Genomic DNA, 14431 nt, shown 5'->3' with positions numbered 1-14431 from the left:
ATAACAATAAATGAAAATTTTTTTTTTTTTTGGGTTAATTGGGCTTTATTTATCATAAAAAAAATTACAATTTTATAACAGTTTGTATAACAGTTTTGAAACTGTTATACAAACTTTTGTACACCGGAAATTCATCGCTGACAGCTATTACAAGTTTGAGCACTTCTTGGAATTACTTTAAGATAGCATTGGGTGTATATTTATAACTGTTATACAGTTAAAAATTACTATTTTTTGCCAAAAATATAATAAAATGAATATTTTGATGTTTTTTGGTTGAATATGACTATATTTAAGAAAAAAAGACATGTTTTCCAATTTTATAACAGTTTGTATAACAGTTTTGAAACTGTTATACAAACTGTTATACACCGGAAATTCAATCCTGACAGCTATTACATGTGTGATCACTTCTTGAAATCACTTTAAGTTAACATTAGGGGACTATTTGTAACTGTTATACAGTTAAAAATTAATATTTTTTGCCAAAAATATTATAAAATGAAATTTTTTATTTTTTTGGTTACATACGACTTTATGCACGGAAAAAAACAATTTTTTTTAATTTTATAACAGTTTTAAAACTGTTATACACATTCTAAATCACCTGAAATACAACTGCGGAAGGTATTATATGTTTGAACACTTTTTGGAATCACTTTAAGATAACATTGGGTGTGTATTTGTAACTGTTATACAAATAAAAATTAATATGTTTTATTTTTTTAATTTAAAAATGGAAATGTTGATTTTTTTGGTTACATATGACTTTATTTAAGAAAAAACATTTTTTCAAATTTTATAACAGTTTATATAACAGTTTTGAAAGGGAGTATCCGATTTGTTCGCAACTTGGTATATAGTAATATTTTTGTCAAATTTAGATCGAGTTCAGAGATGGGAGATATCGGTCCACTCCTTCTGGTATCTCCCCCACAAAAGATCGACATTGTCAACAAATATATATTTTTGCACAGAAAGAGAAAGGATGATCCGACTTTGCTCCAACTTTGCAAATCCTAATATTTCCATTAGTGCTAGGTCAGGTGCGAAAATGGACAATATCGGTCCACTCCATCAAGTACCTCCCCCACAAAGTGTCAAATTTTTGAATAATTATAACCTTTATAAAATGTGATATAAGTGTCCGATTGTCTTCAAATTTCACACATCCCAATATTTTTATAAACTCAAGATCTGGTGCTAAGATGGAATATATCGGTCCACTCCTTCTGGTACCTCCCCCACAAATATTCGAAATTTTCAAAAAATTTTTTTTTTGCACAGAAAGAGAAAGGATCATCCGATTTTGCTCCAACTTTGCAAATCATAATATTTTCATCAGTGCTAGGTCAGGTGCGAAAATGGATAATATCGGTCCACTCCATCAGGTACCTCCCCCACAAAGGGTCAAAATTTTGAATAATTATAACCCTTATAAAATGTGATACAAGTGTCCGATTGCCTTCAAATTTCATACAACCCAATATTTATTCTATCCCAAGGTCTGGTGTTAAGATGGAATATGTCGGTCCACTCCTTCTGCTACCTCCCCCACAAAAGTTCGAAATTTTCAAAAAAAAAAAAAAAATTTTCACACTTCTCATTATTTCCACCAACAAAAGATCTGTTGTGAAGGTGGGATAAATCTTTTTTGGTAGTTTTCGTAACCTTTTGGTACGAATTTCCAAGAATTTTGGTATGAATTTCCGTTTCGTATAGGAGCTGATATTAGGTTACAGAGAACCTTTAAAAATATTTTTCAAAAAATCCCAATGTTGTCCGGGTCGTTCAAAAATAATTTGTTAAAAAACCTCATTTTTGTCAGTGTACTTTAAAAATATTTTTAAAAAAATCAAGGTTAATGGAGGACTCTTCAAAAAATATTTTTTTAAAAGATTTCCATTTTTGGGTCCCTAACCCCCCAGAAACCCCCTAAACTTACCCCTTATTTTGCCTTTGAAATTTTTAAAACAATTATTTTCCGTTGTGAAACAAAATATCTGTTGTGAAGGTGGGATAAATCTTTTTTGGTAATTTTCGTACCCTTTTGTTACGAATTTCCAAGAATCCAGACTTATCGCACCAAGCCTGGCCCTCGTGCAAAATTCCAAGATTCTAGCTTCAGCCGTTTTGTATGGTAGCTGATTAAATATTTAATCTTTAAAAATATTTTTTTAAAAAATCCCAATGTTGTCCGGGTCTTTCAAAAAATATTTTTTTAAAAAATCTCCTTTTTGTCAGTGTACTTTAAAAATATTTTTAAAAAAATCAAGTTTAATGGAGGACTCTTCAAAAAATATTTTTTTAAAAGATATTAGGTTACAGAGAACCTTTAAAAATATTTTTCAAAAAATCCCCATTTTGTCCGGGTCCTTCGAAAATAATTTTTTAAAAAACCTCCTTTTTGTCAGTGTACTTAACAATATTAAAAAAAACAAGATTAATGGAGGACCCTTCAAAAAATATTTTTTTAAAAGATATTAGGTTACAGAGAACCTTTAAAAATATTTTTCAAAAAATCCCCATTTTGTCCGGGTCGTTCAAAAATAATTTTTTAAAAACCTCCTTTTTGTCAGTGTACTTAAAAAATATTTTTAAAGAAATCAAGGTTAATGGAGGACTCTTCAAAAAATATTTATTTAAAAGATAAGAGGTTACAGAGAACCTTTAAAAATATTTTTCAAAAAATCCCAATGTTGTCCGGGTCCTTCGAAAATTATTTTTAAAACAAACTCCTTTTTGTCAGTGTACTTAAAAAATATTTTTAAAGAAATTAAGGTTAATGGAGGACACTTCAAAAAATATTTTTTTAAAAAATATTAGGTTACAGAGAACCTTTAAAAATATTTTTCAAAAAATCCCAATGTTGGCCGGGTCGTTCAAAAATAATTTTTTAAAAAACCTCCTTTTTGTCAGTGTACTTTAATAATATTTTTAAAAAAATGAAGGTTAATGGAGGACTCTTCAAAAAATATTTTTTTTAAAGATATTAGGTTACAGAGAACCTTTAAAAATATTTTTCAAAAAATCCTAATGTTGTTCGGGTCGTTCAAAAATAATTTTTTAAAAAATCTCCTTTTTTCAGTGTACTTTAAAAATATTTTTTTAAAAAACAAGGTTAATGTAGGACTCTTCAAAAAATATTTTTTTTAAAAGATATTAGGTTACAGAGAACCTTTAAAAATATTTTTCAAAAAACCCGTATCTTGTCCGGGTCGTTCAAAAATAATTTTTTAAAAAACCTCCTGTTTGTCAGTGTACTTTAAAAATATCTTTAAAAAATCAAAGTTAATGGAGGACTCTTAAAAAATTTTTTTTTTTAAAGATTTTAATTTACAGGGAACCTTTAAAAATATTTTTCAAAAAATCCCAATGTTGTTCGGGTCGTTCAAAAATAATTTTTTAAAAAATCTCCTTTTTTTCAGTGTACTTTAATAACATTTTTAAAAAAATCAAGGTTAATGGAGGACTCTTCAAAAAATATTTTTTTAAAAGATATTAGGTTACAGAGAACCTTTAAAAATATTTTTCAAAAAATCCCCATTTTGTCCGGGTCCTTCGAAAACAATTTTTTAAAAAATCACCTTTTTGTCAGTGTACTTAAAAAATATTTTTAAAAAAATCAAGGTTAATGGAGGACTCTTCAAAAAATATTCTTTTTAAAGAAATTAGGTTACAGAGGACCTTTAAAAATATTTTTCAAAAAATCCCAATGTTGTCCGGGTCGTTCAAAATTAATTTTTTAAAAAACCTCCTTTTTCTCAGTGTACTTTAAAAATATTTAAAAAAAAATCAAGGTTAATGGAGGACTCTTCAAAAAATATTTTTTTAAAAGATATCTAGTTTTTGGGTCCCTAACCCCCCAGAAACCCTCTAAACTTACCTCTCATTTTGCCTTTGACAGTTTTAAAACAATTATTTGTCTTATTTTTATATTTAAAATTATATTTATTTATTTATTTTTCAATATACTTTTCTTAAAGAAAGTACAATCTAATGCAATTATTATTTGTTGTTGTTGTTGTTTATATTTATTTATGTAATAATGTTTGTTGTTCTTAATTAATGAAATGTATGCGGTTTTTGTTTTTTTTTTTTTTTTTGTTTTTGGATGTCTGTCCTGTGTGGAATGAATTTGGAGCGGGGTGGGTGGAGCTCCTTAGCCCCGGGTTCGATGATTTCCCAAATGGAAGAATACTTTGCCCAGAGTAGAGCTGTTGCATGTTGGGGTTGATGACCAGACTTACTTGCTATGAACATTTATTTTCTTCATTTTTTTGTGGATGCCATTTATAATCGTTACGCTTACAGTCTAGGGAAATAAATTAGGATGGGATCTCAAACTAAATTCTAAAATCTACTTAAAACTCAGATTATGATAGTGTCCTGAAATAAATCTGGTGTAGAAAGTGGTAATTATGTTTTCTTCTTCCAACTTCTTTTCCCGCCCATGCGGACCCCGATAGAACTGAAATTGAAATTGAATGGGCCTCTCTCTCTCTCAGATGGCTCCCCGTCTTGGGCCACATTTAAACAAATGCAAATTGGGGGTGTGTACATTTCTTGGGTGCATCCAGTGTCAATCTCAACCATTTGCCACGGCATGAGGGTGCCGCCAGAGCGGTCCAACGTGTTGTACGTCCCGGTAGACCCTCTCCGCGGCAATGGAATTGCCGTATCTGTAAGGGGGGATAGGGTGAGAGGGTTGTCGTTGTGCTCGAGGTGCGTCCAGTTGTGGTGGTGGTGGTGGCGGTTGCCAGACTGCTACTTGTCGCCCCCAATTTTTGTGTCAACGATGCCGTATCGTATTCATCGTGCTCCTCATCGCTGTTGCTGCTGCTACTGCTGCTGTTATCCTCAATCAGATTCTCATCACTGTCGGCATCCAGATCCGTTTCATCCTCCTCCTCCGCATCCATGATGGCCGATGTATTGGGTATTTGTTGTTTATATGTGGGTTTGTTGTTGTTGCTGTTGTGATGTTTCATATTGTTGTTGTTATTGCTGGTGGTGGTGGTTGTATTCATTTCATCCATTGGCATAAAATCGGGGATGTAGGCTTCCATGTCACAGCGGACCACAATGCGATCTCCTGGAAATTAAAAAAAATTAACATTTTTTTAAGGAAATCAAAAATAAATTTTTATTAAAAAAATAATGATAAATTCTGAAATTAAGGGTGAGGGTCACTCTTGGTTCGAAGGTGTCAGATAATGGAAATTCGATCTAGAACTGCCCAAAAAGGTACTAAATATGGTACCTTCTGTATTTAAGGAAGCAGTGGAGCTAAAACTCCTAAATTTGCAATGAGGGTCACTGATGGAGAGCAGGATAGATGCAGCGAATGAGTTTTTGGAAATTCGCACCAAAAGTGTACGAAAAGTACTAAAATGTATTACATTTGGTACCATTTCGTGTCATGTGAGCGGATTCCGGGAATTTGAAATTAACATTACTGGCGGAGTGTTGGATTGGAAGTGGTTTTCGAAATTTCTACTTATCTGCACGAAAAGTACTAAATGGTACTAAATTAGGTACAAATTTAAATTTTGGCAGAACCCATAGAGTTGGAATCCTGAAATTTTGAAAATAAAATCAGTATTGTATTGTAGGATTGGGGTATGTAGGAAGTTTTGGGAATTCGTAATTATGGGTACTAAAAGGTACTAAATTTGGTACAATTTACATTTGGAAGAACCCATAGGGATGAAATCCTGAAATTTGGCAACAAGATTGCTGTCGCAGTGTAGGATTGGGGTAAGTAGGAAGTTTTGGAAATTCGTACTTATGTGTACTAATGGTACTAAATTTGGTACAATTTATATTTGGGCGAACCGATAGTGGTGGAATACTGAAATTTGGAAAAAAGATTACTGGCCGAGTGTAGGAGTGGGATAAGTAGGAAGTTTTGGCAATTTGTGTTTATGTGTACTAAATGGTACGAATTTGGATCAGTTTGGTTTAGGGTGAACGGATGAAGCAGGAATTTTGAAATTTTGTATTTGGGACCCGGTTTGGTAGTAGATTTGTGCTAATGAGGTGTTTTTTTTGAAATGTGTACCAAAAGTGCACGAAAAGTACCAAATAGTACTATATTTGGCACAATTTGGTATTGAGTGAGTAGAATGTGTTTGAAATCTGAAAATTTGTATTAGGATCGCTGTTCATGTGTAGCCTAGACATATGGAGATGGTTTCGGATATGTGTACTATAATTGTACGAAAAGTACTAAGTGGTACTAAATTTGGTATTTTGTAAAGGAATCGATCTGAAATCGTGAAATTATATATTGCGTTAGCGGTTGGTGTTTAGGATTGGGATATGGAATGGTTTTGCAAATGAGTACTAAATTTATACGAAAAGTACTAAATGGTACTATCTTTGGAATAAGATGAAGGGATAGAGCTGGGATTCCGAAATTTCTCTTAATGTCGAAGTTTGAGATATAAAATTGGGCTTGGAAATGTGTACTATAATTGTACGAAAAGTACTAAATGGTACTACATTTGGTATTGGGTGAGGGGATAGAGCTGGAATTTTGAAATTTGATATTAAGGTCTCTGGAATTGAATATGGAGGTATTTTTTGGAAATGTGTACTGTATTTGTACGAAAAGTTCTAAATCGTACTATATTTGGAATTGAGGGAAGTGGAGGAGATAAAATTCTGAAATTTAATATTTAGATTGCTGATGGTATATGTGTGTTTGTGATTTAGCGGTGTTTGGTAAAAGCGTCCTATCATTTGTACGAAAAGTACTAAATGGTACTAAATTTGGTATTGGGCGAAGAGATAGGGTTGGAATCCAGAAATTTGATACTGAGGTCCCTGTTGGTATCTGCAATTGAGATATGGGGGTGATTTTGGAAATGTGTACGATAAGTGTACGAAAAGTACTAAATTGTACTCAATTTGGTATTGAGTAAAGGGATAGAGCTGGAATCCTAAATTTTGATATTGAGTTCTCTTTAGGTGTATGTGGTTGAGAGAAAGAGCTGGTTTTGGGTATACGTACTATTATTGCCCTAAATGGTACTAAATTTGGTAATTGCAGTAAATAAGGAGTTGAAACCCTGAAATTTGATATTGAGGTCTCTGTTGGTATCTGCGATTGAGATATGAAGGTATTTTTGGAAATCTAGAATTGGGTGAAGGAATAAAATCCGTTAAAAATTCCGCTAAAATCTTCAAACTGACGAATTTAGCCGTTATATTGGGGTCTATACGAGATACCGTTATATGGAGGTTATACAAAGCCTTAGGCCTGCATAGCAGGTTTTCTGTCACAGGCTGTAGTACCCATTGGAAACTTCAAATACCACATTAGAAACAACTCCGGTGAATAATGTGCCTAAAATCATCAAAATATCGAATATTGGGAGGTGGCTTCATATGGGGGCTATACGAAGACGTGGACCTGCAGAGATAATTTTCTGTTTTAGGCTGAAGTATCCATTACGAACTTCAAATACCAAATTTGAAACAACTCCGGTGAATAATGTGCCTAAAATCATCAAAATACCGAATATCGGGAGGTGCTTCATATGGGGGCTATACGAAGACGTGGACCTGCAGAGATAATTTTCTGTCACAGGCTGTACTACCTATTAGGAACTTCAAATATCAAATTTGAAACAATTCCGGTAAATAATGTCGCTACAATCATCGAAATACCGAAAATAGAGAGGTATTGTTATATGGGGGCTATACGAAGACCTGGACCTGCATTGACAATTTTCTGTCTTAGGCTGTAGTATTTATTACGAACTTCAAATGCGAAATTTGAAACATTTTCGGTAAATAATGTCGCTAAAACCATTGGAATATCGAATATTGGAGGTATTGTTATATGGGGGCTATGCGAAGGCATGGACCTGCACAGACAATTTTCTGTCACAGGCTGTAGTACCTATTAGGAACTTCAAATGTCAAATTTGAAACAATTCCGGTGAATAATGTCCCTAAAATCATCAAAATTTCGAAAATAGGGAGGTACCATTATATGGAAGCTATACCAAAACGTGGACCTACCTGGCCCATTTTCAATACCAAAAGTCCTGCAAACATAATATACATTTGAGTAAAATTTTATCAACCTACTTTATTTCGTTCGGAAGCACAGACGGACGGATAGGGCTAAATCGTCTTAGAATTTTATGCTGATCAAGAATATATATAATTTGTGGGGCCTAAAGTGTATATTTCGAGGTATTACAAACGGAATGACAAACTTAATATACCCTCCATATTATGGTGGAGGTTATAAACAAATCAATGTATAAAAAAAATCTTTACCTTCAATTAGCAAATTATAGGGTGGCAGCTTATGACAGGCCTTGGAACTTCTCAGTACTTCGAACTCAACACAGTATCTGCAAAGAAAAGGAGGTAGAAAAGAAGATACAATTAGAGAAAGAGGCATAATAAATAATTAATATTAATTTTTGCTTAGAAAAATCCACGTTTATGGAGGACCTCTAGAAAATATTAAAAAATGGAAAATCCACTTTTATAGGTGGTCCTTAAAAAATATAAAAAAAATCAAAATTTTTTCAAACTCCATTAAAAATAATTTAAAAAAAAAATTTACGTTTATAGATAAGTTTAAAAAAAAAAAAATAAAAAAAATTATAATACATTTTCAAATATATTTTTCTTAAGAAAAATTGGATTGGGAGGTAGGTCGTATGAGTGTTGTCATCACTTACACGCCCAGGTGTGCTGCCGTCAAAAAATAATCTGATTTTATCATCTCTAAAATTTAAGAAGATTTAATCTTTAAAGACTCCTTAACTTTTGGGCATTTAATGTTTTTTTTTCGTCTTCACAAATAACATATTTTGATTTCCTTAGAACTTAATTCCCCCACCTGGTAACAAAAAAAAAAAAAACACCTGTGGCTAAAATAAATTTATTTCAATTCGAGGAATTTGTTTTCTCAAATATCCCACCCCGCCTAACCACAAGAAGGAAAAGTTAGATTTTCTGGTCATTTACCTGGCGGCGATGGCGACGGCCTTACATCATTTCTATTTTTGTGTTTATTTTTTTTGTTTCTGGTTCTCATTCTTTGTTTGGAAAATATTTATTTACACAGACACACACACAAACTCACAAATTACATTCTAAATGTCACATTTGTCGTGAAACATTTCCAACAAAACTTTTCATAAATATTTATTTTAATACACAGAAATATGTTTTCCTCCCCGGCGGGAGAGAAGAAAAGTTGGCATTTCCACATGTCTGCATGCATGTTAAAGTTTTTCTTTTGGTTTTTTTTTGCCATGTGACTCCTTTCGGCATTTTAAGCTCTCCACAAACACAAAACTGAATATTATTCTGATTTTTTATTTTTTTTTTTCAAAAGGAAAGCAAACGACCAACACTTGTTTTAAATTTATTATGCAAATAGGCAAACATATTGTCCGGTTGATGACATCAGGATTACAGTTTTGGTTGTTCTTCAGGCCAAAGTATTATGGAAAACTCTCTCTCTCCCCCTCCCTCTCCCTCTATCTCCCTCTCCCTCTATCTCCCTCTCCCTCCCTCCTCTCTCTCCTCTCTCTAACTTCATACTTACTGGCCATAAGTGGCTTTGTGTGCTACCACAATGCAGTTGCTTGGTATTAGGTAACCTCCTCCTCCTCCTTGAAGTTTGAAATTGTCCTGCATTATCCGTTTTTTTCCTGGATTTATTTTTATTACTATATGCTCCTGGGTTTTTGTGTAAAAATAGAATGGAAATGTACCTTAACTCCCTAATAGAACATATACTTGGCTTTTTACTGTTGGCTCACAATATATCATAGAATATTATCACTGTCATCACTCTAGGGGAGACAAAAAGCTTTTCGACTGTGACACACACACACACTAGAACATACAACAAAACATACATACAAAAAACATAAATTCATCCGTTTTCTTCCGGACATGAAAAAATATTAAAAAAAAACACATTTTCATCCGGACATTAAAAAATATTTTTTAAAAAATTCACGTTTTCTTTCGGACATGAAAAAATATTTTTAAAAAAAACGCCGTTTTCTTGCGGCCTCGAAAAAATATTTTTTAAAAAATTCACGTTTTCTTTTGGGTTTCGAAAAAATATTTTTAAAAAATTTACGTTTCTTGGGGCTTTGAAAATTTTTTTTAAAAAATCCACGTTTTTTTTTGGGGTTTTGAAAAAATATTTTAAAAAAATCACGTTTTCCTCTAGGTTTTGAAAAAAATATTTTTAAACACATCACGTTGTCCTCTGGGTTTTTAAAAAAATATTTAAAAAAAATCCACGTTTACTGCTAAGCCTTGAAAAAATATTTTTAAAAAATCCACTTTTAATACTAATCCTTGGAAAAATATTTTTAAAAATCCACGTTAGACTCTAAGCCTTGGAAAAATATTTTTAAAAAATCCACATTTGATACTAGGCCTTGAAAAATATTTTTAAAAAATCCACATTTGATACTAAGCCTTGAAAAATATTTTTAAAAAATCCACTTTTGATACTAGGCCTTGGAAAAGTATTTTTGAAAAATCCACGTTTAATACTAAGCCTTGAAAAATATTTTTAAAAAATCCAGGTTTGATACTAAGCCTTGAAAAATATTTTTAAAAAATCCACGCTTTCTGCTAAGCCTTGAAAAATATTTTTAAAAAATTCACATTTGATACTAAGCCTTGAAAAATATTTAAAAAAAATCCACGTTTACTGCAAAGTCTTGAAAAAATATTTTTAAATAATCCACGTTTACTGCTCAGCCTTGAAAAAATATTTTTAAAAAATCCACGTTTACTGCTAAGCCTTGAAAAAAATATTTTTAAAAAATCCACGTTTACTGCTAAGCCTTGAAAAAAATATTTTTAAAAAATCCACGTTTACTGCTAAGCCTTGAAGAAATATTTTTAAAAAATCCACGTTTACTGCTAAGCCTTGAAAAAAATATTTTTAAAAAATCCACGTTTACTGCTAAGCCTTGAAAAAATATTTTTAAAAAATCCACGTTTACTGCTAAGCCTTGAAAAAATATTTTTAAAAAATCCACGTTTACTGCTAAGCCTTGAAAAAATATTTTTTAAAAAATCCACGTTTACTGCTAAGCCTTGAAAAGTATTTTAAAAAAATCTACGTTTATTACTAAGCCTTGAAAAGTATTTTTAAAAAATCTACGTTTACTACTAAGCCTTTGAAAAATACTTTTAAAAAATTCACATTTGATACTAAGCTTTGAAAAAATATTTTTAAAAAATCCACGTTTACTGCTAAGCCTTGAAAAAATATTTTTTAAAAAATCCACGTTTACTGCTAAGCCTTGAAAAAATATTTTTAAAAAATCCACGTTTACTGTTAAGCCTTGAAAAAATATTTTTTTCCAAAAATCCACTACTAAGACTTGGAAAAATGTTTTAAAAAATATTTTTAAAAAATCCACGTTAGATACTAAGCCTTGAAAAATATTTTTAAAAAGCATTGGAAAATATTTTTCAATATTTTTTTTCCAAATTTTGACCCTTTGTGTGGGAGGTACCAGAAAGAGTGGACCTGTAAAGCCCATCTCCGAACTCGAACTAATTTTTATAAAAAGTATTTACGTATTAAGTATTTTAAAAAAGTAATTACAAGGGTCCATAGTAGGAAAGTGTTGTTTTTTTAATAATTTTTAAGAGGCCTAGGAGGGAACGTGGAAAATATAAAAATATTTTTCAAGGGTCCGTAAGAATAATTTTTTTTTTTAATTATTTTTGCTAAGGCTTGGAAGGGAACGCGGATGTTCTAAAAATAATTCTCAAAGGTCCGTAAAGAAAGTTATTTTTGTTAATAATTTTTCAGGGAATGTGGATTTTATAAAATTAATTTTCAAGGGTCCATAGAAGAAACTATTGTTTATAAATAATTTATTAAAGGCCTAGAAGGGAACGTGGATTTTTAAAATTAATTTAATTAATTAATTTAATTTAATTTAATTTAATAAGGGTCCATTGAATAAAGTTTTTTTTAATAATTCGTCAAAGGCCTAAAAGAGAACATGTAACACATAAAAAAATTTAAGACCTAGAAATCAACGTAAAATTTTCACAAAATATGTTTTTTTTATGTTATATTTTTTTCATAATTTTTACCTAACAATTTAGGGAACGTATGAATATTTTTTTTAAAACTTCCCGATAATCATACGCCATTATTGTTTCCGGTGTTTTTTAACAATATAAAACTGTAGGGAGTACTGAAACAGGCGTATGATTATTATTTTTTTAAATTAATACTCATACGACATCCTCTCAACCCTTTAATATTTCTCTATTTTTTTTTCAGTTTTTTCTCTCATTTTTTCATTTAAATCTACAAGGGAACATGGATTTTATAAAAGAATTTTTCAAGTGTTGGTAGAAAAAATGTTTTTTTTTTTAATAATTGTTCAAAGGCTTAGAAAATAATGTGGATTTTATGAAAACATTTTTCAAGGCTCCATAAAAAAAATTGTTTTTTTTTTTTACATTTTTAAAAGGCCTAAAAAGGAACATGGATTTTGCAAAAATAAATTTTTAAAACCTTTTCAAAAAATATTTTTCAAAGGCCTAGAAGAATACATATATATTTCTTGGGTTTTTTTTTATTTTTTTTTATAATTTTTCCCCAACAATTTAGGGGACGTATGATTATTTTAATAACATCCCGGTAATCATACGCCATTTGTTTGTTAACAACACAAAAATGTAGGGAGTACTAAAAAATGGCGTATGATTGTTATTTTTACCTTAATACTCATACGATCTTCTCTCAATCCTTTAATATTTCTCTAATTTTTTCAGTTTTTTTCTTTCATTTTTCATTTAGGTCTACAAGTTAACGTGGATTTTATGAAAATATTTTTCAAGGGTCCGTAGAAAAAAAGTGATTTTTTTAAATTTTTTTTTCAAAGTGTCCATAGAAAATAGGTTTTTCTTTTAAAAATATTTTGAAAGGCCCAGAAAGGAACGAGGATTTTATAAAAATATTTTTCAATGGTTCGTAATTTTTTTTTTATCTTTTTTTTAGTTTTACAATTTTCCCCCAAAAAATTAGGGAGTGTATGATTATTTTCATATCTTACGTTATTCATACGCCAATACAAATTTGTAGGGTGTACTAAAAGGCGTATGATTGTTATTATTTTTAAAATTGATACTCATACGACCCCCTCTAAGCCCCTTATATTTCCTTATTTTCAACTTTTTTTTCATTTCTATGGATCTCATTTTCAATTCTTATTGCCTTCATCTTTCCCCCTTTTCGTGGCCAACAAAACCGATAATTAACAAAAGTTTCCCAAACATTTCCACCGTTATTTTTTTGGATTTTTATTTGCGAATTTCTATGGACATGTTTGTTCATGACCCAAACCCGTCATGTTGTGACTTGATTAAGATTTTTTTCCGTCATATTGTTGTTGTTGTAACAAAACATTTAATTTGATTTTCACTTCATTACATTCATTGGATTTGCAAATGGGCTGTCCCCCACCCTTTCCATCACTCCACCATGAATATAGAGTGACTCGCTGGCTGGCTGCCTGCCTGACTGGCATTATAACAAAATACGTCATACAGAAATTGGCTTTTTTATTCAGAAGCAATTTAACCACAAAAGATTAAATGGCGGTGAATGCAAACAAATCCGAAAAGTGGAACAAACGTTGGAGCTCAATGTCAGGTGAACTGCTGCTGTCGCTGCTGCTGATTCGGATGATGATGCTGATGCCTGGCAGGCAGCCTTTCTGCCTGCCTTGGAAAATTGGTTGGAGCTGGATGATGGATTTTTTTCGCTCTCACTTTTTGTTCTTGTTTGTTCTATTAATTTTTTTTGAGCCCTGCTACTGTGAGGTTAAAGTTTCACCAGGTTTTAATTTTCCATTTCATGCCCACAAAAAAAAAAAAAAAAAAAAAACGAAGAAAAACCATCATCGCCCAGCCGTAGCATCTGGATCACCATGGCAATGGCGGGCGACATGGCCATAAAGGTATTAGGTGGCTTCATTGTACTTCTCTTTCAATAGACGACTTTGAATTCTCGACTCGGTTCGGTTCGTCATTGCCATCAACAAACCGAACAGCAACCACAACAGACTTGCAGCCGCAGCAGCCTGTCGCCAACCATTGCTTCATTTCCTTTTGCTATTTTTTCCAATTCCAGCCACCTCCCTCCCTACCTGGCATTCAATTTTGTGGTTGTGTTAATTGAAAAACATCACCAAAAAAAAAGATGAAAACACTTCAACATGAAAAACTGATTTCAAATGTAATGAAAATACACCGAATATGAAAATGGAAAAATGATGTTCCCAAGCAACAAAACAAAAAAGGAAAAAAGGAAAAGCCCAAGATTTGTATGACTGAAGTCAAAGAATTTTCCTTTTTTTTCTGGTGCGCCAAAAGGTAGTCTACCTGA

At 31.5% G+C, this 14431-nt stretch overlaps 1 protein-coding gene across 1 annotated transcript in view; it reads right to left on the bottom strand.

Annotated features, from left to right (window-relative positions):
- Window positions 1-4246: 4246 nt before the first annotated feature.
- The window catches only part of LOC101895963 (putative uncharacterized protein DDB_G0292292), a 78708-nt gene continuing 68523 nt past the window's right edge, over window positions 4247-14431 (bottom strand). The window contains exons 4-5 of the mRNA XM_059122539.1: window positions 8299-8375; window positions 4247-5095 (exon numbers count right to left, since the gene is read on the bottom strand). Of these exons, the coding sequence (XP_058978522.1) occupies window positions 4533-5095; window positions 8299-8375 (640 nt within the window). The 3' untranslated portion in view covers window positions 4247-4532. The remainder of the gene's footprint in view (window positions 5096-8298; window positions 8376-14431) is intronic.

Source organism: Musca domestica, unplaced genomic scaffold, assembly GCF_030504385.1.
Source record: "Musca domestica strain aabys unplaced genomic scaffold, Musca_domestica.polishedcontigs.V.1.1 20, whole genome shotgun sequence".
NCBI lineage: Eukaryota > Metazoa > Arthropoda > Insecta > Diptera > Muscidae > Musca > Musca domestica.
Note: the sequence above shows the minus strand (reverse complement) of the source record. Positions and strands in the feature narration are given on the sequence as shown.